The sequence below is a fragment of the Helicoverpa zea genome, chromosome 3, assembly GCF_022581195.2.
Source record: "Helicoverpa zea isolate HzStark_Cry1AcR chromosome 3, ilHelZeax1.1, whole genome shotgun sequence".
Classification (NCBI taxonomy): Eukaryota; Metazoa; Arthropoda; class Insecta; order Lepidoptera; family Noctuidae; genus Helicoverpa; species Helicoverpa zea.
This window is the reverse complement of record NC_061454.1, coordinates 1838316-1865342: the sequence shown is the minus strand read 5'-3', so window position 1 is coordinate 1865342 and position 27027 is coordinate 1838316. Positions and strand designations below refer to the sequence as shown.

Genomic DNA, 27027 nt, shown 5'->3' with positions numbered 1-27027 from the left:
CTTATCAAGAACTACTGAAGATCCTTAACCTTCTATAGATCCTGAAGCTTTACAATCACATACACACCAACAAACCACCATATCAATCACAAAATAACAATATAGGTCAATACAAAACAAAATCAAATCTCAATCTTCCATCTAAATCAATAACACATTTGCTTGTTGAACAAAAACTGCAATAGCACCAGGTTCCTTGAACAGCAGAACATGCTACCGCGTGTGCAGTTCACTCTAGATGCAGCGATACGGCTGTTTTGCATAATACCGCAGATTTTTTTCAACAATGCATACGTATAAACTTTGCGCGCTAATATGGGAGGTGGTGGTGTTAAGCACGGGTGGCAGCGATTTTGATTTTATTTTAACCAACTGCTAAGATGTATTGTTAAATATTATAGGGGTCAAATGCAAGATTTGAGAATAGGTTATGAATTTTGTAATGTACTTTGTCTCTTTAATTTGGGTTATTTCTTTGTCAGTCTATTCATCTTTCCTCTTCTCTACTGTCATCACTCGCGTTGTACTCATAAAATGTTTCTTGTGTGTTTTTTTTTGTAGTTACAGTGGAAACGTAATTTGGGATAGAAAGATCATTGAACACTTAGACAAGCTTTTACCTAAAAGAAGCCGCATCCAAATCGATTCATCCTTTAAAGGGCTACCGTGTCACAGACACATATATCCGTCAAACTTATAACACTCCTCATTTTCTGTGGTAACATGTTATTTTAAATATTCCGTTTTCTAAACACACTAACAATAACCCTGTCATCATACCCAATCAGCACTATCACGACTTTCATCACCATCCCCGCTACCACTTAAAACTTAACCCCATCAGGTCAATCGCAGGTCAAGCCACAGTCACCTCGTAATGATATTATAATGTAATTTCATTTCGCTTTTTTTTCTTTCAGGTAAGTAGGTCATCTGATGCCATTATATCCAGCATAAGTTAGTGACCACTTGACGCTGTAGGCTAGTGAAATATAAAGGTTAGTGGTGTAATAAAAAAATAGTTTTGGAGTACGTAAAACGGTGAAAAATATCTCAGAAGTTCAAAATCATATCATCAGGTTTTTATCGTCCCACTTCTGGGCACAGGCCTCCTCTCACACAGAGTAGAACCTGTTGGAGCTTCATTTGAATTGGTATAAGCTTTGCAGTATACAAATTAGTATAAGCTTTGCAGTAACAAAGACACGTAACCTGTTCGATGGCATGATTGGCTCAGTGGATGCCCAACTAGTGTGTAACTAGCTCTTTCGATGTTGCATGGCTTTAGCTGATTGTTCATATAACTTTAACTTTACCTACTTGGGATTCAGGATACATTCTTCATCTTCTAAAATGTCTCTTGATAAAAATCATAGCTAAAAAATACAAACATCCGAAATGATAACTTCCTTTTTGGGAAGTCGGTTAAAAACATCCATCACCTGTCAAAAATCTTATCACCACAAACTAAAGGCACAGATTACCAAAGTCACTGCTCAAACTTTTATTTCAAAGCCAAGTGCTTCTAGACATTATCAAGCATACACCAACTTCTGAATATATGTAAGTGTCGAGGGTGGCTGCGGGGTGAGGAGAGGGGGGGGTGTAGGTCGAGAGAGGGGTGGAGGGGGGGAGTTACGTTACAAACACAGCAAAAGTTCACGTCCGTCTTATCTCATCTGTTTGACGGATTCGTACCGACAACGCAGCGTATTCATATTTTGTACAGAGTAGTTAGGGGATAGAGGTGTCATTTATTTATTTTTTGGGTGTTCGATAGCAGGAAAATTGGAGAGGAAAATAAAATAGGTATATTAACATGTCAAAATAAATAACGGTTCTATGATGATAATTAGGCTACTTTTTAGGTATGTTGTGTGTATTTCCTTATAACATTTCCATACACAGGTTCACATTAATAACTATGTAAGTAGGTCAATATCCTGATCAAACCAATTATAGATATGTTTTGGCTGTTTGCATGTTTGTTTCTCTTCCACCAAAAACTACTGAAAGGGTTTTCATGTTATTTTAAATCTTAAACATCAAAATAAAATATAGGCTACTTTAACCCTTGTTTGGGAAGTATATCCCTTGCCACAGATTACTTAAAAATTGTTCTAGAAAATAATATTTTTTAAAGTAAATATCTGCCACCTCTATTCCTAACTATTCTACACATCCCAAGATCGTCGACTCCCGCTACTGATAACGCGAGCTATTTAATCACAGATAAGATCGGTAGGGCGGGCGGCGCGTTATCACCGCCCGCGGCCGCTTATCACCCGCCCGCCCAGTCTTATCGCTCCCGTATATAAATTCTTATCCTGAATTCAAGGCCGTTCGTTATTTCTTTATGTTCTCTTCAATTTTGTATTGTGTTTTTGAGTTTGATGGATGCTTGGTTTTTGTTTAGGGTTTTTGGAAATCGTTTTTGCATATAGGTACCTGGGTCAGTTTCTATGCTTCTAGCTTGGTGGTCAAATCTGATCTCCCATGGCACCTGAGTATGGTTCGCGGGTGAGATGCTTTAAGCTTAGTTAACAAAGATTTCCCATTTTTGTACTTACTCTTGAGTCAAAGATTCTAGAAAGGGAATTCCTATCCTCCAGTGTTAAGTATGAATGTGGAAGGATGAAGAGGGAGAGGTAGACCTAGGAAAAGATGGATTGATTGAATAAAAGAGGACATGAATCAGAATGACGTTTAACTCAATGTAACGGAAGAAATATGGATATTACGCTGACCCCACATGGGGACAGCACAGAAAGAAGAAGTGATAATGCATCTCAGTAGCTAGGCTTATGTGGTCGTTAGCTAGGCAGAAAACAGCTTTTGCAAATACCTCACTAGGGTCACTCCCTCGATATACTTTACAACACTATTAAACCCCACTGGCTCTACTCCTAAACACCTCAGACTTTTAAACTTAGAACCAAATGATACCATCTTATCGTTCAGTTCAAAAAGCGCTTTAAAGCACTACCTATAAAAATACAAAGCGTAGCCACGGAGGAAGGAGAGATAGCAGAGATTCTAAATGTAGGTAGGTCAGGTGCCTTCTTGTAGGTCAATGTAAAGTACGGTAGACGTGATTAGTTACTAGAACTAATCTGTAAAAGTTTGGTCTTGACAGATTGGTCGTCTTATTTTGAAAATAATGAGCGGGTTCTAAAGAAAACGAGTGACAGTGCTACTAACGTTCCTCGTCCGAACAAATGCATTTTGGCGACGCTACATTTTTAAAAGATTTTGCGTTATGACATCTCATCATCTCCTGAGCCTTTTCCCAACTATGCTGGGGTTGGCTTCCAGTCTAGCCGGTTGCAGCTGAGTACCAGTGTTTTACAAGAAGCGACTGCCTATCTGACCTCCTCAACCCAGTTCTCCGTCATGGCGTTATGGCATCTCCGCTAGTCATTTTGTTCTCCATGGCTTTAAAGTACTACCTATAAAAATACAAAGCGCTACCCACATACAGGTCGTATCTACTGTTCGCTTATCTGTACAATATAAATCCAGCTGATTGTTATCAAGCAACGATTTACGGAGCTTTTTATCGATATTATTTATGTTGATAGCATTAGTTTTTGGTCTAGCACGCTGTGGGGTCAGCAGCGTTTTGTGTCTTTTCGATGTTTTCATTTTTATAGCATCTTGCTCAGTGTAAACACATAATGATTATTCTGCCGAGCTATGTACGTCTAGGTTGAGTATGGTCGTTATCAAGATATTGTCCAGAATATAGTTAACTGAGGGAAATTTAGTTATCCATGAATGTCATATTTCTCTATCCAGTCAAATTGGAAAAACTATGAAGAGGCAACTTTATTAAGACTAACAACTTAAGGTAGTTACTGCGAGTACTAGACAATTCTATTTTAATCATACGTTAAACTCATTACATACATTAATACATAGAGAGAGAGTCATGTAAAGTAAAAAAAAAGTAGAACGTTAAATAAAGTAAGTACAACCAATATATATGTGCATATACAACAGTCTACTAATATAAACTATCGAAGGGCAACCAAGGGGTAGTCATAACAAATTTTAGCGATGATCAATAACTGTTTACCTCGAAGCTATCTATCTGTTTGTGACGGACTCAAGCTATAAAACTACGCTATCTCTCCTGATAACGGCATAAGGACTATAAATAGTTTTTTTATCTTTTTCTACTCGCTTCTGAAGTGCACTGTGTGCATTTAAAAGAATAATGCAAGTACTAAGAGATTGAGGGTAAGTATCAGCCAGTAAAAATCGGAATCAGAATTTTATGTGTGAAATATAGGTATAATTTTAGGTAATTTGAGAGAGCTATGCTTTTGCATATATGTATTGATATTTAAAAAATTAAGTACACACATTCGAGCCATAGTCCGTTTTGCCTTACTTTCATACGGTGACCAGACTCATTTTACCTATCCTGTCAAACTCAAGCAAAAAGAGACTGTGACTCTTGTGTTGGATACGGTGTTTCTTCTCAGGAAGGAAATGTTAATACACGTATAGAAGTGTTGATTTCAACCTGCTTACTACATTTAATTTATAATACGATTTATTTAATGACACCACATTCCGAGAATTTGTAGAGCGCTTTGAAACGTTAGGCGTTGATAGACTCAAACCTATGTGTAGTCCTCCTGATGCCGTCCTCCTGATGCCCTCCTCCCTGGTAACTTCATGAATCATACCAAAGTTGATTGATCAAGATTGACTTCACAAAAATACTCTTTATTATATGTCCCACAACTTAAGTTAAGCGTGTTCAAGTGTTAATAAATAAAGGCTGGTATCAGGGTTTCCTGTTGGCCGGGCTGGTGCAAGATAGCGATAATATCGGCACGCTAATTAGAATTATCGTACCTAGACCAATTATTTTATAAGTACAGCTTATCGGGTAGCCATTGTTGTAAGTTGTGCGGGTGACATACGGACAGAACGGATGAGCAACGCCTTAAGGACAACGAAGTTCAAAAACAAAAATGGTTGCTATTTAGGATAGATTTTTTTAGAACTTATTTGTTAAAAATTTAGGACGTAATCTCTAGATCTATAAAATGATCCTCAAAAATATATTGACCAACAGAAATCCACGTTATTTTGACGTTTATTGAAATACGGAAAGAAGTAATTTGGGATACTTAAGTAGGCTAAATAGAATGTGCACATCATAGTATTATTAGGTTAAAGAGTCCTTAGAATCACTCAGCATTAAAGACTTATTAAATCTAATTTCTTAATGCATTAAAGAACCACATATATTTACATTTAAAAAATGAGCAAACAAAACATGCAACGAATGGTTCCCGCGGTGAATTAGTGTCATGTAAAACCAAACTTTCATTACAACTAGAAAACAACACGCGAAGTTTTTATAATCCTATTAGTGCCAAGAAATTATTAATATCTACGTGTAATAAAAAGTAAAAAAATAAAGAAAAACTTGAAGTAAGCAAATTACGCTAAGTAATATGACGTTTTTATGACACCGAATCGTATCGCTCTAAGTTTTTGTGATATATCGGATGAAATATAACTTTACGGTTAGTGGATTTCAATAGATAAATACGTAGTAATTGTTGGACATAAAATAAATAACTCATCTTTCCGCTTTAGACTACCTGCACACTGCAGACTAAGCATTCGCCGGTAAGTGATCAGATGTATGCCATTTTTTTTTTCAAAAGAAAATCTTGATTCCAATCAAAGTTTTCAGTTAGGTTGATGCCGGCTACATACGAGATATTTGTAATTACTGTACTACCCCATATCTTCATACTGATTTACGAGCCCAAACAAACTATCGGCCGACTAAAAGTTTGTAGTGTGCGAGCAGGCTTAAGGATTATTCGTTTTTAATCAAATTATCATAACTAATATTTTGAACATGAATGTCCGTTGTTTGTGCATTGTGCAAATACGCTGTTAAATACATATATCCTACTATTATTAAAAAAAAATCACAAAATTAATAAATGTACCATTGTATTTATTTTATTTGAATTCCATCCTACCTCCCCGTGTGTGAACATAGATAGGTACATCAACAACCTACCATATAAAATACTTTAGATATACCAATATACCTATTTGTTGCTTGGTCTCGTTTTTCCTTGACATACAACAGTAAATAACAATATATCGGGTGTGTCGTTCATAATCACATTAAATAAATGAAATGCGTTACACACAACAAAAAAGAAAAATACGTAAAAAAAAAAAAAAAAAAATTTTTTTCAAACAAAGTAAATAGAATAAAAATGTGCAAAAATTAGTACACCATATAAAAGTCAGTCATTTCAAAAAACTGAAATTCTCCCTTGAAAACTGACAGCTGTCAACTGATCAAAACATTCGATACTCCTAACTTTGATTAAACTACTGAATGAATTAGGTTATTTTTTTTACAATTCGCCATAGAATATGATAAAGTATATGCGATAGGATTTAATGTGATTATGAACGACACACCCTGTATAGTAGTGTATAAGATAAGGCTGTTAATATAGGCAATAGATGTTGTATCTCATTGATAAGTTCTACTATAAAATATTTTGTATATCTAGGATCTATTAAACTTATAGTACTTGAATTAAATATATCTATACCTACTTCTAAACTAATATAATAAACAGGAAACATGTTTGTGTTTGTTTGTACCCCTAAGGCTCTGAAACTACTGAAGCGTTTTGAAAAATTCTTTCATTGTCGAAAAACTTACACACTTCAGAGTAACGTAGGCTATATTTTATACCGGTGCGGGCAGTAGTTCCCACGGGACGCAGGTAAAACCGCGGGAAAACCGCTAGTATAGTTTTTTTCTCGCAAGCATGGTTGCAGTTACGAATCAACATTTTTCTTCAAGTATTTTTTAAGTCAGCACATTACATTTCCTAAAAACGCACAAATAATATAGCATCTAATTTTAATTCGACACCAACCATAAAATCCAGCAACTGATCACCATTTCAGCATTACCACAAACCTAGAATTTCCGGCGTTAAACTGCATAATCTCCTAATCACCAGTTAAACCTATTACTATGGAAAAATGCATTAAATCCGTATTTTCTCGCCCATCAATTGTTCTGTGCAACGCTAACTCTGAATGTATGGGCCATAAAAATGTTAATATTGTAATGTAAGTGCACTATTTTCTTGTATGTAATTTGCCATTTTGGGCACTAAAGTACGCTATAGGTTGGTTGGGCTCAGGCATAGGCGATAGCGTTTTTAACTATTAACATTGTTTAAATGATGCCTTTAAAAAGGTGCATTTGTTGTAGCTGGATCAGCACCTCTTTTACTGTAGTGTTTTTTATCACTCCACCTCACACCTCTTTTACTGTAGTGTTTTTTATCACTACAGTAAAAGAGGTGCTGATCCAACGGCCAAGGGAAAAACTAACATTTATACTCGTCTTTTATCATGCTCCTATTTCTCTTAAAATATTGATGATTTGAAATAAATAATTATGACTAGTGACCACCGTCGCCGATAGGTTGCCAAGTTTTGGAAATCTCATCAAACTTTTCAGTCGGATACCTGATCGTTGCCATGTCAACAATAGTAAAAATCACCGTACTGATCTTGAGACCAATTAAATTACCAGCCTTTATTGCGATTTTCTTCAGAAATTCTGATCTCGCTAAAAAGAAAATATTTTATTTTACAATGCATTTACTTCTAAAGTTACGTACACAAATTCCAGATACATTTTTCCTCGCCTTCCGAAATTGCACACATCCAAAAAAACTTTATGCCTACTTACCGCTTAGTCTCCTAACTTAAACCCTATACTTAACATTGATTCGACAGCACTGTTCTTGAAAACTGCTATGTAAATGTGACATGTAAAATAAGGCATTAGTCGACTAGTAGCCCCGATATGATCGCTATACGACATAAAAATATTACTCTAATGTTCTTGATAATACGTTTTTCTTTTCCAAGTTTCGATGGAAATATTAAGTTTGGTTTTGGGTATTGTTATGTCATATTTTATTGTGTGTGTGTGTGTGTGTGGGTAACCTTCAATAGATAGTTTATTTATTGCTTGCATTGACTGTTGTATATAACTGACTGACTTTTGATATTTACGACTTCAACTATGTACTATACTTATTATCTATGTAGCCTATGTATATGCATACTTTACATTGAATATCCTTTTAGAAAATAATGAATGGTATTTCATTGTTTGTTTTTATGTTTGTTTGTACTATTTTCTGTTCGTCACCTATGTACACAAATATTCAGAAAGTTAAAACTTTTAAAAAGTTTTTTTTTAGAAATTTTAACAAATAAATCTGACCATTCTGTACCTACAGCTACATTTAAGTGAACTCTACTTACAATACAAATAAATGGCATAACTTATACAAAATCGACAAGTTTACGATAATCGTCGGGTGTAAATAGTGGGACGTAAACTATCGTTCAGAGGGTTAACGCGGCGGCATCGAGAGGGTTGTGTGCCAAAATGTACCAACGTATGGCCCCCATTTACTTGCCAAAAAAAGTAGCGGAAACTTATACAGTTTTTACGTTTCAGACTAATTATGAACAGAATATTTTCCGTGATTGTCTCATTTTTTTGGATGGATCTACGGATTATAATAAGAGAAAGATTTCATGATGGATGGGTTGAGTGAGAAAGAATGGCACTTGTGACAGACAGAGAAATATGGAAGAAGAAAACATGCTGATAATTGCTTAATAAAATTGGGGTGAAGGAGGATGATCATGATTTCCTTTTTATGATATCATGGCGGCCAACAGTTAGGAGTACTTGATAAATAAGCTGTTAAAGGAATCTGGGGATTTTCCCGTTAAATTCTGAGAACTGTTAATATTAGCATTTGCATTTGGGGCTTAGTGATAATGTTTTGTTGATAGGTTATTGTTACCAGGAAATTAATATACTTTACAATTCAAAACCGAGCTTCAGTTATCATTCCGATACAAAAAAAAAAAAGTTTTGAAAAGTTTGTTCGTGTACTTTCTTCCTAAAAGAAGTCAAGTTTTAAAAAAAATAAATATTAGGTGTTTATTACACATTAATTGTATTACCACCACAACAAATTGGACCCCATCACATGGACACAAAAAGAGACTATGAAAAATTTCTAATTACCACTCAATATAAAAGGAGCTGCCTTAATATGATAAGATAATGCTGACTCTGTTTAATTGTCCGATAGTGTATCTAATGCTGTCGGGGTGTGGCGCCAACTTAATGCATTGCAGTGTAGGGTAGGGTCTGATCGGGAGTTATACTTTTGTTTGGGAACTTTTGAAAATGTGGTGTAAAAGAAACAAAAGTGAAATAAGTAGGTAGTTTTTAATGGTGTTTCAAGGAAATATTCAAAAATGTCTAGTGTTAAGAGCACTTTAAACTTTGAAAGGGACATTCATGACAAATCAATAGGTACGGATTTTTGTTGACAGTCTTTAAATACCTAAAAAAAGGTCCTATTAATCAATCGGACCAGACTGTCACTGCAAAAGTTAGGAAAAGCAGTTACTGATGACCATGCAAGTTTACCTCTTTCGCTCTTCCGCTAACTTTGACACGTTCAGTGCACATGTTGATAATTTTTTTGCGACTTCTATTTCATCTAAATCCAATTATTGTCAATCCCTCACTTTCCTCAATTCTCTATACAACTTTGTTAAACTGACCTCCAAAAATACAGCTAAAACATTCCACAAAACTGTTATTACTCAGATTCCTATCCGCCATATTTTGTTCATCCGAAATCTGCAATCTGACGTCATTAATCTAAGGCTATCTCTACACGAGTTTCAGCTTTGCAAAAACATTTAATTCACGAAAAAAGCTTTTGAAACACGTTTGTGATAAGCCTGTAGTTAGATAAATTCTGATAGGAGATGTTCAGATAGTAGTAGTCTGAAGATTATGCTATACTGTGGTATCTTTTGGACGAATATTTTTAACGTTTTATGTTTGGAACTAAAAATAAATTGTCTAGACGATGAGATAGAGTTTCTGGTTATGGTAGGAGTTTTATGGGATGAATGGAAAAGATTTTAGGATGCGTCTTATGGTTTTCGTAGAAGCAGACAGCTGATGACTGATTTGGAAGTCTAAAATGATGGTGAATTTTCAACCTCATCATGAGTATAAAAATGAAATTTAAAGTACTCTTTTATCTTTGACAACTTGCATTCTATTTAAAATGCAAGACACTTCCAGTCGATTATTACATATTTAATGACGACCACACGCTGATCCAACCATATTAATACATATTTTACAATCACCATTAACTCCAATGAAGACGCCATGTAACTTGATCAATTATCTCATAAACATGAATCTCACAAACCACCACAATAATTATGCTATAAAAACTAAAAACTAATCGTAAAACAAAAACAAAGTAACTAAAATAAACACTAAAACTTCAAAACACGAAAGTTTTAATAAACTGACAGTTGAAACTGATAGTGATCTAATAAAAGTCGCGTAGGACAATATTATCGATCGCAAGTCGAAAGGGCGTAACACTAAACACGAACTTACAGGAGAAACAAGGATAGAAGATAAAAAAGCCGAGACTACCGGCGCGAGCGCACCTACCAAGGAACACAGATAAATCCCATCGCTCCGATTTGTATCGATTACACTGACGGCTACACGAGTAGTCGTGTATTTGAAATGAGAACAAAAAGAGTGATGGATATAGAATTGTTTCATCGACTCAATGCTTTATAGATCGGAGTGGTTTAAGGTTGTATTTGTCGTAACAAATGGTTCATTGTTTGAAACACTAAACGTTACGATGTATCGATATTCGATCTGGGCGATTGTCACCATTATTTTCTTGTTTATTGGTAGAGACAGGTTCGTTGTTGATGGTGAGGAAAGTGGAGCTTAGAGTTGTAAGTTCGATTCCGGCTCGTTAAATTTTATTGATTTTTGTTTTTGTTTGAATGAATGTGAAAGGTCTGTGAGAATTAAGATAGATGTCTTAAACTTTAATTTAGAGCTAAGAAATTCAAATACATATTTAGTACCAAATCATCTATCCAATTATTACAAAGATAATTTTGCCTCTTGTTACAAGTATGGAGTTACCTTTATCCTTTAATTATCCCAAACAATAACGCATCAATTTCCTCATCCGTAGCTTCCAATAACCTTCCCATCATTTACCTTAAACCAATACAAAGATAACAAACAACAAAACAATCCATGTTCTTCTTAATCACCACACAGAAATCACGACAATTGTTCTTACAACCTTTTCACCTTAAAGCCAATCCAACCAAATCAAATGTAAACTGATCTTAAGGCCTCACCTTATAACAAATGTGTTAAACGTTTTGGAAGTATAAACACTAGCAAGCATTGTTCGGGTGATAGCTATCTTAACAAAGGACTGACGCGTATCGTGGTAGCGGGCTCATTTGACAAATGAGCACTGCTTGTGCCCACCCAACGTGAGACTTGTATTATGAACGCCTATTAAGTTATTCGGATTGTTTGGCTCCTTAGTTCGTTGTGGCTGTAGATCTTTTTAATGTGGTAATCTTGTAGCCACTCCTTAGTTTCGTTCAGTAACTTGTGCTTGAGATTTTGTCTAATGCAGTTACAACCGTTTTTTGAGTAGTAATAGTAGTCATTATTGCAATTGTTTTACTTCTGAATTTTATGGCTAACCTAAAGGTGTAAAACAAATCGACATTGTACAATCTGATGTCAATTACTGTACTTCTGCGTTTTTTTTTTTAAGTTGGCCCTCACATTTTTCCCTTAGGAACACCCAATGCAACAGTTAATTATACCACACTTATACCTCTGTCAAATTCGTGCTAACAACAAAACTAACTAACAAACTAAACTAAAACAAAAAACAGCCCATAAATAACAAAATCTGCGAAGTAATTCTAATACAACGCCGTGTACATCAGTGTCCAAAGCTTATGTATGTTCCCTCAGCTACTATCGGGAGCGAGGATCTTGTTTAAAGTAATAGTATCGTCGCTCGATAGTGTTTGGCCATTTTTCTTGTGCACAACAAAGGATGAAATCGACCGTGTGTTGCTCGTGTGGACTTGACTTTAGTTATAAGCGATCGCGGTATGGGTAATATGGAGTTGGTTTTGGTTTTAAGAAGATTTAATGTACTGTTTGTGGAGTAGTTTTTCTATGTATATTCATAATTCTTTACATTTTATCATCATCAGCCTTCTGCGCTTATCCCAATTTGGAGTCGGTGCAGCATGTTTGCTCTTTTCATACCCTCATCATCATCTGCCATCATTGCGATATTTATATTTGAGATGATGCTTTGCATATCTTGATCACCAAAATCTCTAAATACCTTCTATACCTTGAAATATGCTCAAATTGTTTGAGCTCTATAATATTCCTCATCAAAATCATCCTAATCGCTGTTCGCTCATAACTCATTCGTGTCCATTCGACCGCAGTGGGCGACGCATCACCTACGCCCTCTATCGGGTGTTTAATGATTCACTCGATCGCCCCGATTACGCTTATTATACGAAATATGAACAAAGGTGACAAGATTGCTTGATAACTTGGCTTCGGATTACAAATATGGTGACTGTGTATCGAAGAATCTGTGTTACTTATTTAAGTATTTCGTTAATCAATCATTCATATTTTTGGAGTTTTGACTTTTCCGTAGTGTAAATTCTCATCTTGTATGAAAGATGTTATCACTATAAAGGAGGTTACTTGTTGACAGAAAATTGTGGAAAAACAGCAGATGATTATTATTTTGGGATTAAAGTTGTGCCTATTAATTAGTCGATATTTTCATATTCGCAATCAAAGATTTACTGAACAAAGCTACAAAACATTAACAAAAAATAGTGAATCATGACACCACTATTGAATCACTACATTATTTTGAGCCAAAAGTGATAAAAATGCTTTTGTTCCAATTTGTATGGCAGACCGCGGTTTAGATAACATACGATTTGAAAACAAAGAATAAGGCAAATATGCCTATATAATAAATAATAATATGTGGCAATAGTTGATACCTACATAATAAGGTATTACTGATTGAAGTGGTAAAGACCATAGGCTTGCCTGGTGATAATTTTGTATTGTAATAAATAAAATAAATAATATTGATAGATATCTTTAATATTTGTGTCTTTTTCTGTATGGAAAGAATCGTAAGCTTAATTTTGGGTATTTCAGAGTACTTTACAAATCTTGGTTTTCATTCTTGTAGGAAGAGTTATAAGTTTATTTATTCCTTGTTGACAATTTAATACTTATTATTTTTTATTTTTTTCACATAACACTAAATCAACATAATTATACAGGATATTATTTCTATAATTGGATACTTAATTAACGGCTTATTATCGGTCATCAATATTAATGACAAGTTACCGCTAAATACCTCCATAATAAATAAATTAAGTAAATAAGTATCATAAATCTATCAAATTCTATTGCCCCAATAATATAATTTAATTTAATTATACATATATTAACCTATTTTAACACCTAATATTATGTAGGTATTTCCTCTTTTAGAAATAGTATTATGAACCCTAATCTAACCACTAGCTTTTGTTTATTAAAATTAGTTTTCTGAACATCCTTCCTTAATATCATCAATTAAAATACATAATACTTTTTAAGGGTTCATAGGCATGTGACAACTTTACGTTGCGTGCGGTAGTTCCGCGGATGGGATTCCTATGTGTTTCTGAAGGCTCGTTAAACTGGTGGGTCCTGGCTGTCACTTGAATATCTCTGTCAGTCTTTACAAATAAGTAGTCAGAAGCCAGAGACTCTAACAACCAGTCTTACCAAGGCTTATTGAGTTACCCTCCATTTTGAGGAGGTCAAATAGGTAGCCGCTTCAAGGTAAGCACTGGTACGCAGCTGCATCCAGATAGACTCGAAGCCTGCCCCAAGATAGTTGAAAAGTGGCTAGGCAGATAATGAATTAAAATTATACTTTTTAAATATTCCACTACTTATTGGTTTTGGTTATCTTATTCAAAATCTTTCACATCAGTATAATCATGTGGTATCGAAACCATGTTCTTATTTTAGCTCACAAGTATGTCCCATTCTTTATTTCGACTCATTTGCATACGTTTTTGGAATTAGATTTATTGGTTGTAACACATTTTGATCGTATCTCTATTATAATTTATGTTTGTGTGTAGCGATTGCCATTGACAGATCGTTATCGACAAAAATCGGCCAAGTGCAACTCTATTCAGGCAATTAGTATAAAGTATCGTAAATTATCTCCGTCCTACATGTTCTACAGGTATATAAAGTTAATAGGATCGTTCATTAATCGCTGATAGTCAATCAGTATTGTGGATTTTGTTGGTTAACGGATATATCTGTGGGCAATTTCTGAATTATCATTTAACACTAATCTATTGGTCATCATTATCGTCATTAACCAATTTAAGTATTTTAATTTGGCTTGGGAGTGTTACAAAACTTGTCAATGGTAGACCAATTCCAGTCACTGTGAACTTCCTGACTATTGTTTTATATTGAAATTGTTATGTTACCACCATAATTATAAATTTAAGTTCCATAAAGACATAGTTTGATTGTTTGTTTTCTTTATCCCACTAATATTATTAACTACTGGACTGATTTCAAAATTCATTTAGAGTTACATACGACGACTATTTGCCGAGAAAGTCTTAAAGTTTTATCCGGTTGTTCTAAATAGCTACAACGTTGTTCACACAGTTCCAATTACGATTACTAATAATTTGCGATCACTTAACGAATCACAACCTCAAAAAGCCTCAGATAAGATCTTTAAAAAACCAGATGCCAAATAACGAAGATTACATTATCAAAACATTATTAACATAAGCACAGGTGCTATTAAAGTTATAAGTAATAAGTAATACCGCAGACAACAAGGTGTATCTCAACGATACGTCTTATCTCACAAATTGATCTCGCTCTTCTAATTAAAGTTTATGCACCTTTTTTTCCAAAAGATCAGTATCTCCATCGACGCGGTCACGATATGGTATTAATTTTATTTAAGCACCTCTATTAATAATTTAGTTATCATTGTAAATATTGTTGTTGTATTGTCTTGAGTTTACACGGTAGTTAGAAGTAGCCCTAAAGATTATGTAATATAATTCCACCAAATACCCCATTATTATTTTTTGGCCGGAGGATGGCCCATCAAATGCCTACTATAGTTTTTTTTTTACAATTAACACCTACCTACCATTCCAAAAGCATCAAAACAATAACGTGTAAAGTTTAATATTTACTCAAACTACAACAGTTACACACCACTTTTGCAAACTAAATTGGGTGAGTCAGAAACAGAATCATAATCAAAAAATATCAGAAAACTATACTTCATTTTGCAAATATTTCTTGCAATATTATTTACATGACATTTCTACATATATTTATATTACAAAGACCCTATGTAGCTAGGGAATAAATCAGTACTGCTACTTAAGAAGCAAGATCTTTAAAGTTTTATAGAGAGGGTCTCTCGACTCACCAATCCTTCCTAAGAACCTTAAAAGACTCAGATTATTTCCTTCCAATTTCAAAATGAACTCCTGATGACTCACGTCCAGGGTCTGAAGGTAGGGCTGTCACAGATCAGAGCTGCGATACATGCAGTGTTCCCGGGAATCAACACGGACGAATAACACTCGATCGGGACCAATTTCGCAAAAACTACACAACGCGATCCGTTGTTCTGATCGTTGATAGCGGAGTAGCGTTTGCAGATATGTGGAGGAGGTCTGACCTAATTGGGTTTGTTGGAAGTTTTTCTGGTGAGTGGAATTTTGGCTTGGATGTGATCAGGAAAATGTGGACTTGCAGAGTTAGTTAGAAACTGAACTATGTTTGGAAAGATCAATGAGTCAGTATTGAATGGTCGTCATGTGGATCACAAAGTTAGTCACACCAAAAAGTTTATTAAAAAAATATGTTAAGTATGATTAAAATTATTACAGACTGACCTTACCAAATTAAAAACAAACCAACAATAGCTACTAACAAAACAAAATCATCTCATATACACACATATGATCAACCACACAACAAAAACGATACACCAAAAAACGAAACACATACTATCCAAAAAAAAAAAAACACCAGACTAAAAACAGTTTCATCTGCAATCGGTACCACAACGCGTATCGTGCGATCTAATATTATTCTGGGAACGGCCTTAATAAGTCACTACAGAATGTTATCTACGCCATTTTATCGGTTCAGGAGATAAGCATCTCAATCCAATTAGCCTCACAATGCAATATGGGCCGTCTCAGCAGCGGTTATGATGGGTACTATGTGTGTTTTCAGCTTTATAAGCTTTTTGCGACTGTATTTAGGATTTTTAGCCTGCTAAAATATTAGGTTGGGGTCTATTTTTGATGGTGTTACCTCTAAATCTGATAGTTGATTGATTTCTGTCTTTAGGCTTATGGATTTCTTGAGGTACTGTTTCTTAAATAACTTTATGATTGGCTTAAAGTATTCCTAAAGAGGGCTCTTTATTGCGTAGTCTTTAAATGACATCTACAGTGTTATGTTTATCATTAAAGTCAGTGTTTATCATACATCTTGGTCCTTTGTTACATTCATTTCTGTGTGTATATTACGTGTGTCGCTGTGTGCTTATTTCTGAACAATTTTATCCGTAACTACATTTTCTATATCACTTTTTCCATCAACATTAATCTCATATTATTTCGTTATTAATTTTTATCTCACCTTTGCACTTTTAAGTCCATAAACAATATTTTTATCCATGTAAGTCTTCAACGAGCCAGGTGGTATCCCTTATGAGTCATAATGACTTATTTTCATTTAATTGGTAATTAACTTGACTGTTAAGGTAAACAGCTGGTTCTTATAGTAAAGTTTGTTTTTCTTACTCTCACTGTTTAATCAGCTTGGCTCAAGTGATGATGGATTAATTGATTTAATTATAATAGATCGAGTTTGTCTTGGTGCTGTATGACTTGCTGTGATCATTTTAGGAGTAACTAGCCGTTTCTCCGCGGTTTCACCCGCGTTTCGTGTTAACGCCCGGTACGGGCAGTAGGATAAAATATAGCCTATGTTACTCGGTAAGAGAGTGCCTTTTCAACAGTGAAAGAACTTTGAGATCTGTTCAGTAGTTTCGGAGCCTTAAGGGTACAAACAAAAAAAAAACTGATCATCAACCATAACTAATTATTTGATCATTACAGTAGTATTATTGAATGCTAAAACTTAATGCTTAGATACGGGCTTATAACTGCGCGGTATCTTTATATAGTCTTTTATGTTTTTATCGCCGGAAAGCTTCTGACCCAATTTAATTCAAGGTTATTCAGTTCTAAACGACCGCATGCCATTGCCCTTCTTAGTTAAACGACTTCACAAATATATTAGAAACACAATCTTACTTTAGATCTAATCAGGACCGAAACAGAATAAAAAATATTACATCTGCTGTGAATCAATGTAGACGGATCAGATTACATATTCAAGGTGTCTTAAGCAATGTTTTATAAAAATGCAGTTCTTGGAATTTTGGAAACTGCGACATCGAAATTAAGTACCTACATATGTACCTACTTACTGCAGTCACTTTATAAGTCGTACAAAGTATATCATCAACTCAAAGAAGCCAACTAGCACACTAAGTTTTATCACCAATTTTTCTTAGTTCAGGATGGATTAACCAATCGCATTGAACCTTATTTTTCTCTCCCTTCTTCTTACCTCTACCTTATTCTTGTCTCCTACCATATTATCCAGTGATAAAACTGGTTCTCTTTTCCCAATTATTATACACATCCTTAATATGGAATTGCCTACTTCCCTGGCTTAAAGACCTTAAAGCCATATGTTCCCTTTGTCCTCTGTTAATCATCACACCTTGTGGAGGAAGCTTGCAGGCGTGGTGACCCCGCCAGTAATTTGATCGGCCGATTATCAGCACCATCTCGCCATCACACAAATGTGGTAGAGACAGGAGAAAAAGCTGAAGTGTTTGACGACTTTTATAATGAATGTATATATGATTAGAAATTAGTATTGAAAAGCTTTATTAATTTAATGATGATTGAGTTTGAGGCATAACTCTCTATGTTGTCTGTTACTATTTGTAACTAGAGCTTGACTAATGATATTGCAAGATCTGTTTGCTGTGCTAATGTCAAGAGCTATGACTTCTAGTATTCGCTATATGCTTCTATCTAGATCTTATTGCTTCTTTCTTATTCTAATTCTTCTTGTCTTAGTACCTTCAAATGAAAATGAGGGAATAGTAATAGGTATAATGAAAAATGATAAAAGTATTGAAAAAAGAGCATCTTATCACAGCATAACAGTGACAAAATCTTTACAAGTTGTAAAAGCATCAAAGGAGTTTTCATAGATCATTCTGGAAGCAACACTACCAAATTTTAGATCCACAAAATTAATTATTCCAATAAACAAAATATTCTGCTGCCATTACAGCCAGCACCTGTAGGGGGCGAGAGAGGGGAGGTAGATGGTACTGATAACGTATCGATTGACCGCCTATCGCTACATCGACGAAACGAAACGCATCAAATTCGATACGTTTCGTTACCTGTGTTTGTGGTTATATTTTGCCGTTTATTTTTGGTTGTTTGTGGTCATGGTTATTTTGGGTAGTGTCTACGTCAATAATTTATTTGGATTCATTTAGGCAAATACTTATTTCAAGTACAGTAATTATTCTACTTCCTTATTAGCTACTTGTTTTTAAAGTTTAACTACGACAACTTTAAAGATCATCATCATTTTGTTTTCAACAAATACTTTACTCTAATTGCCGTTAAAAATTGTTTCCAGCCTAAAAATCATTTGTTTCTTTCATTTAATCGGCATCAAAATAACAATCTTGAACAAGAAGCTGTAATTTAAAAAACAATAAAATACATTGAAATCTAAAATTGCAGACAACAAGGTTACAATTAAAAGTCATTATGTAAATTTAATTTTATACAATTGTAACCGGTAATCATGATATGGAGATAAAAATTATGAATACAGTAGCTTGGTTTGATAAAAATCTAGATGGACAGACGAACTGGGAAGTCAATTTTAAAATACATGCTCATCTGAATGTGAATTATCGTATACATAACTTACAGTGCTACTAAATCCTTGTGCTGTGGCCTTTATTGCTACTTTATACCGATATTTTACAATTCAAGATGGTATTTTTGGAACCTACTGTACTAATTCTACCTAATCCCTCTAGACAGAATTGATGGGTATTTTCTGCACCTTTCATTAAGTTGTCAAATGGACATAAAACCAAGATATATCATAAAAGTAAGAGTCCCATTGGGCTATCAGAGTGAAGGAATAGTCAGTGCACCTGTGTCTGCGCAAATGCTTGTGCACTATAATATGTCCTGCGCAGCTGTCTAATTTCCTTACATGACAGCAGCCGTCGTAGCCGATATCAGCTCGGAGAACATCATCAGAAGAGTAATAACACCTTGAAATCAGATTACAAACAAACCAACAGAAAAAAAAATTCCACCACAATTACAGTATCAATTCTTAATAACCTAATGACGTCCATACGCCCAAACGTCCAAAATTGGTGCGAACAGATCCAAAAAATTCACACAACAAATCAAAGGGTTCAGAAACACTTCACCACATGACGACCATCGCATTAAGAATCCATTAACTTCGACCAATACTGATTAATGCTTTATCTGCTCTTATCAGTAGGTACGAAGACGGGTTGATTTATTCTGGGAGTTATCATCACATATAGCTGGCGCCGAGTCCTATCAGTGTGGGCTTTCTTTTATGAATTTTCGAGTAGATATGATGTTCTTAGCGGCCGCCGTTTGATTTGTATTTTGACCCTGTTTTTAAGGACAACGTTGTTTTTTGTGTGTGGTGTGAGAATTGGAATGTCTTTTGGAATTTTCTAGCTTTGGGCTTACACTAAACAAAGAACTAAAGCTAGGAGAAGGGCATTCTTTTTCGCCAAAGGGCATTATTTTCGTTTGAGAGATGTGTATAGAATGGGCATTCGATTTCGATGTACCAAAACCATACTTGTTCTCAATATTCATGGACGTAAATGACATAAATTCCCAAAAACATCTTTGTCTAAGGAACTCAATCCAAGTATATTTTACAAAGAATTACATCAACTACTACTATCTAAAATACCAATATCATTAGCTGAAGAATCTGCATAGTTTCCACAAAGGATTGCATCAGGTGAATGAGCAGTAGCCACTTGTACTGAATGCACTGATGACATCATGCTGCAATCTGTGATCTCCATGCCTTGTGTGGTTGCTATGGTAACAGACTAACAGTATTATCCTTTCAATCTTGTGGTACTGGATTTATGGGACTGGGTTTCAGCTTGGTAAGTGTTTTAAAGACGATTGGTACAATTTAGGGACCAGATAGTTCAGATCTATATATAAACTTATATAATAAAAAAGATTATTTCTTAATTTTTGTGTCCTAAGGGTTCCAAACTACTGAAACGATTTGAAAAATTGAAAGTAACACTCTTTTCGAGTAACATAGGCTATATTTTATCCCGGTACAAGCAGAAATTCTCACGGGACGCGGGTGAAACCGCGTGACAATGTAAGGCTAGTATGAAATATAGAACTCAAAAATAACGTTACAAAAACTAGATAGATGTTGTGAGTTATTAAAGCGCACAGAACAAAAAACTTAATCGATGATAAAAGATAAAGGCATGGTCGAAAAAATAATAGTTTTTATGTAAATGAACGTTGCATACGAGATGGTAGATAATACTATCTGAGACGGGGATCGCACACAAGGGCGATGCTTGTGTGAGTGTAGTGGTGGCAAACGTTGTGTTTTCAACGGGACATAACAATGTACTAATGAAATATTTATGCAAGTACGTGCTGTCAGTTATTTTTGGAGTATTAATTGTGTTGTACTCATATTTAGTGCTGTTAAGTTCGACGGTGGTAAGTGAAATTGAATTTAGCACAACAAACATCAAAAAATGTTATTTTCCTAATTAATCAACCCATTATGTTACTATGAGCTCTTGTAGTACTTTCAAAGAATTTTAATATGAGGTCAGAACTGCAAAACGTTCCACTTTAACTATGAAAAATAAAATCTAAGCTCAATTTTTCTTTTTAACTTTAAGTAGGTACAACGTTATTGACCAGTATTAAACTAAACAATCCATTTAGAAATATTCCGGGATTGCAATACAATTCCCAGCATTTCCCATCACTACCGTTCAGCCACCTGCGTCCGTATCTAGTAAATCATAACCTTGGTTGCTATCGTGGATCAGCACCGAATCTTAGACTGCTATTAAATGCGTACGCGCACTTGTGCCATATATGAGAATAAATGTACAAGGAGCAAAAAACATGGCTGTGTTTGTTTCGAATTATGGGAGACTGGTTTATCTGATAGTTTTAGAGTTCAAAAATAAAGTAGTTTTATAGTTATTTTTTGAAACATAGTCAATGCTTCTAAAAATAGGTTTTACACTTTTTGGACGTTCGCTCTTCGATAGAGGTAGCCATTTTCAATGTTACCGATATCAACGTTAAATTCAGCTTTAGCATGTAAAGCCATATTATGGGTCTTATAAATAAAAAAAATATGTTTCAAATTAAAATGTACCCAAAAGTATCAATATCGTCAGATCACATTCTGATAAGAACATCAACAAATAAGGCTAAAAATATCCCTAAAATTAAAGAAATCTTCACCAATATAGGCAAAAGTGACATAAAAATCTTTAACCAAATACAATAAGTGTTATTTTACTCTCATTTGAAACGTCACAAGATCTTGTTTATTCAGTACACGGATCTTTAGTCATTTAAGTGAATTTGACAATACATAAACAAGAGATCTACGCGGGAAGACTTGATAATGCGAAATGAAACTGATTCAGAACTATGTGATGCATTCTGACCTAGTTGGATGTTTTCCTCAATGTCATTGTATTGTCTCCTATTTGTACTACGGCTGTACCACCCACAACTTGAGCCCTTTTCGTTTAGTTACTTTTATTTTGGATTCTATAGAATTTGTTTTTCGTTTTGGTGCTAGGGAAGTCATTTTGTCGTAATATGAACTTTTTATAAGTGTTTTTTTTTTGTCTGTTTTCAGGTAAGTCCAGTATTTAGTTGCAGAACAGTATTTTGAGGAGCTAAGTAAGTTTTCATGATTTTCAGAAAAGATGAGATTTTTTTTTTCTGAAACAAAAAAAAATACATTTACTTACCTATTTACAACTTTTTATGCACAAGAAGATCTAACAACAGCACAACTTCCACATTTCTGGGACAACATAAAAAAATCTCGAAATCACAAACCTTGTCCAACTTCCGACATTCAGGAGTTGATATCAAAAAATCGCCGCTAGACGACGTGTATGGCTCGCAGCTTTTTTATTTGACATTTTATACAAGTTTATTCAAAGAGCGATAGTATCGCTGACTCTTATCTTTCAATGCAACGTTACCGCGAGCCCCGAGTGATAGCATCTGGGGCCAGCCATTGCTAGTTAAACCAACCTGATAAGGGATCGGTCGCGTCTGTGTGCGACGCTATACAGACACGGCGCGCGTGTGTGCGCGGAGGGGCGTTCGGCTCGCCACGCCAGTCACTCACTTTACGCGGTAAAAGTATGACGGCTAAAATGTCGCGCGCACAAATATACACAAAATAAATACCAAAAAATAGTGCTGTGCTGTGGATATTATGTTATTGTGGTTGCGGTATCTGAAACAGCTGGAAGTGGCGGCCGGGGACCCGCCGCCAGGTGGCGCTGTCGACTTCAAAACAATGTGTAAGATTTGTTTACATATCGTCGGTGTAACTTCATGTTTATAATGCTTATTTTTTTATTAAATTTTCATTTATTTTCGAGTGTTTAATGCCCTCTGTTTTATTCCATTCGCGCATTCTAAAGCTGGCTCCTTGTCTATTCAATCTGCGATGGGTATCAATGAAATATCTCGTGAATAGATACCGATACCGATTAGAGGCATCTATCTTGCGTATTGAATGAAATGTTGTATCAAATAAGAATTACTTACTGTTGTTACTAACAGCACAGTTGTGTTATCTATTAAACTTTGACATTTTTACACATTGCCTAATGATATTGCGTTTATGATAGGTAAAATCTACAATAACGAAGAATGTCTAGTAGCTTCTATGTTATGTACAAAAACAAAACACTGCTTACATTTTATTCTACCTAATATTTTTTGCTCTTAATATTACTTACAAGTGCATAACAAAAACAAGTCTACATCACTTTGATTTGCAGGAAAACGTCATGTTTAAATAGAATTTGTTGACATTTGATAATAACAACATTCTTGGAATTCGCATCTGTATTTGTAAGCATCTTTTATCACTGATTGGTAATCCCAGATTCCTAATTAGTGTCACAGAAGCACTAAAGACATTTAAATGGGTTTAAATAACACTTAAGGACAACAAAATAGACCTTAAATTACTTACACCTCTTATGTTGGTCATTTTCTAATTAAAACATAGCAAATAAAAGCTACAGTTTCCTTATTTTATCTTGACAAATCGTGGGGTTCAATGCACTCTATATTACAGTAATGCTAAATAATTTACTTACAGCGTTTTAATTATTATTTATTAACTTATATAATGTATATTTATTAGGCTAGAAGTAACAAAGTATGACTGGTGTTCATGAAATTCAACGTCTTCTGTAATCTACCAGTTTTAGTCAGATTTTTCAACAGCCATAAGTCAGTTTCTAGGCCCGGTTTATAATAGGTAACATCATTGTACCCTTGGAGTTAAACACCGTAAGAGACCATTTGGTCTCTAATAGTATGGATATATATCTGGACATTCTTTGCCGTATACTTCGGGGAAAAGGATCATATTGATATGAAATGTGCCTTATTCTTTAAGCCCCAAGAGATTACAAATAACCAAGCTGCCAGTCATCGCAAGAAGGCAAAAAAGGGCCAAGTTCAAAATCAAAACAAATAAATAAATACAGTATGCCCACGCTATATGATAGCAGTTTTCTCCGAATTCGCGATAAGGCGGTCGTTAAGATTGCGGCTTTTTATCTCTACTCTGATAGCCTTAACTGTGGTACTAATGTATTATATAGGATTTTTATTGCCCTGTAGATATATTATTATCATGAAGCGAATGTAAATCATTGATAAAATGATATTACTGGCGTTTACATTTTTCAGTCTCTTGAATGCAGACAGAACGTCTGTGTTAGAAAATAATTTTAAAATCAAGGTAAATTTCTATACCAGGACTAAAGATATACTGGATCAAATAAGGACCTGTAAGTGCTCTAGAACTTGTTGAATTAAAATCAAAAACATCTAACCACCAAAATAGTGATGTGACATTACCAAAAAATAGATACCGATCATAAGCCGATACCAAATCAAAAATACAATGACATCGAAATCATTTTTAAATACCGAACTCGTGAGGCATGTTCCTATTTTGACAGGTCCTGTCAATGTCAACTATGTCTAAATAGTTCGTATGTTTCGTTGTGTTTCTATCTCGTTGCTTCATCAGTATAATGCAGTTCAACTGTCTGTTTTAATATCAGATTTGTGTTTGAGGAATTAATATTTATGGTTTTATTTTTTTGTACTCCTCTTTAATTCAGTCTTAGTATTTAATGAATAAATCCTTCTTTTTGTCCAACGTTTTTGGTACTAAAGCTGCTTTTATTCAAAATAACACTGTAAAATAAAAATAAATAAAAAACTATCCATCAGCCCCTCTTAGACAGTCGTGGCTTGCGATAAAAATGACGTGTGTTCCACTCAATGGGTCCCAGCCTCCCGATTCTACTGATAAGACGAGGGAGAAACGTTATCTCTATTCTGATTCCACGTTCATTATCAAATTGTTTGCCTGTGTGAGCGAGACTAAAGAATGTCAATGTGTGCGCGCCATGTGATAATGGAGGGTGTTTCTTTTTAGGGTTCCGTAGCCAAAATGGCAAAAACGGAACCCTTATAGTTTCGTCATGTCCGTCTGTCCGTCTGTCCGTCTGTCCGTCTGTCACAGCCGATTTACTCGGAAACTATAAGTACTACAGTGATGAAATTTGATGGGAATATGTGTTGTATGAACCGCTACAAAAATATGACACTAAATAGTAAAAAAAAGAATTGGGGGTGGGGCCCCCCATACATGTAACTGAGGGATGAAATTTTTTTTTTCGATGTACATACCCGTGTGGGGTATCAATGGAAAGGTCTTTTAAAATGATATAAAGTTTTCTAAAAAACATTTTTCTTAAAGTGAACGGTTTTTGAGATATCAGCTCTCAAAGTCGTAAAAAGTATGTCCCCCCCCCTCTATTTTTATAACTACGGGGTATAAAATTCTAAAAAAAATAGAGGTGATGCATGCTAATTAACTCTTTCAACGATTTTTGGTTTGATCAAAGTATCTCTTATAGTTTTTGAGATAGGTTGATTTAACTGTAATTTACGGAACCCTTCGTGCACGAGTCCGACTCGCACTTGGCCGGTTTTTTAAATTTCGAATGGGGGTTTGAAAGGTCATGTTATAATGGTTTTTTATAGAAATTGTTTTGTATTTTTTTTTATTGGACTACTGTCTTTTGTTTAAGTGGATTTAGGTATCGCCTAATATTTGACAACATTTTTGTTGTTCAGATTTTTATGAATGGATCAGTTATTTAAAAATTATCTGTTATTAGGTAGTAATCAATATTTCATAGGGTTGTCCTAAGTCAGTAAGAGTATTTTCTTTCTTTTCAGTGCTTAGATAATAACAATACTTAGATTATTCTACATACCATAAAAATATTTTTTGTCAATGATTTTCTACATTAAAATAATAATATTAAAATATCTATTGAATTACTAAACAAAACATGGTAAGTTACAGAAGTGTTCACTTCCTCAAACCTTCCATTAACTTTTATTATATCCTCAATGTTTAATAGTTGAGTTTGAATTGTTGAACTCATACATTTAATTATCATATAAAATTAATTGTATCTCATTAAGAAATAATTAGAGAATAACAAACATATTTTTAATATTATAAACAGCAATAAGAAGTAATTAAATAAAACAAAATTACAATCTGAAGACTGTACATTAATGTAATTTTAAAATTTTTCATACAAAAATCCAATTTTTTTTTATAGTGAAAAAGGGATGCAACTATACATGAAGTATAACTCTATCTCATTCTAATATAAATTGAAACAAGATTATATAACCAGTCTCAATTTTTTACCAAAAATGAAGCAAAGTGCAAGATCACTGATCTCTTATCTCAAAAAACATTAAAATAAGCACCTTTTTTTTTTTTTAGCGACGTAAAATCATCAAATGACCCCTCCCGCTGTGGGTTAGCAGCGGTGAGGGAGTGTCAGACTCTTACTGACTAAAATCGTCGTGTTCCGTCATAGACCTTTTATGTACCAGGGCCGCGGTATCTCTTTCGAACAACCCGCAGCCCCGGCAGGACCCGCAGCCCCGGCAGGAAAATAAGCACCTGGCATAGACATTATGTATCTAGACACAAAATCAGCCAGATTGGCTGATTATCTACTAAGATAACTTAATATATTCAAAAATAAACAACTATTAGCAGACGACTGATGCAATATTTTGTAATAGGATACAAAAATAGATTAACATTGAGAAAAATATTTAAAAAATGCTGTTTTTATCTGAAGAACATAGTTTTTTATTGTTTTTAGTAACCTTCGGATTAATGACTAGTTCCTTATGAATAATTTGAAACGACTTACGATTCTTTTTTCATATAATAAAAGTATAATTTCATATAAAAAAGTCAAATAAATACCATCCAACCGTTTTCAAAACCTAAAATTATAAGGCCTAATATTTATTCGGCCAAAAAGAATTTGGTACCTACCGATGCAGTTTTTTTGTCCCTCCATATAAATTAGGCAAGTT

General features: G+C 34.5%; 1 protein-coding gene across 2 annotated transcripts in view; it reads left to right on the top strand.

The window, feature by feature from the left end:
- The window catches only part of LOC124645805 (zinc finger protein ush), a 197279-nt gene that overhangs the window by 59628 nt on the left and 110624 nt on the right, over positions 1-27027 (top strand). Inside the window, exon 1 of one of the 2 annotated variants that reach the window (XM_047185706.1) lies at positions 22648-22871. The exons of the other annotated variant lie outside the window; for it this stretch is intronic. Coding sequence (XP_047041662.1) covers positions 22784-22871 — 88 coding nt within the window. The 5' untranslated portion in view covers positions 22648-22783. Of the gene's footprint in view, positions 1-22647; positions 22872-27027 lie in introns of those variants that run through there. 2 annotated transcript variants of the gene reach the window in all.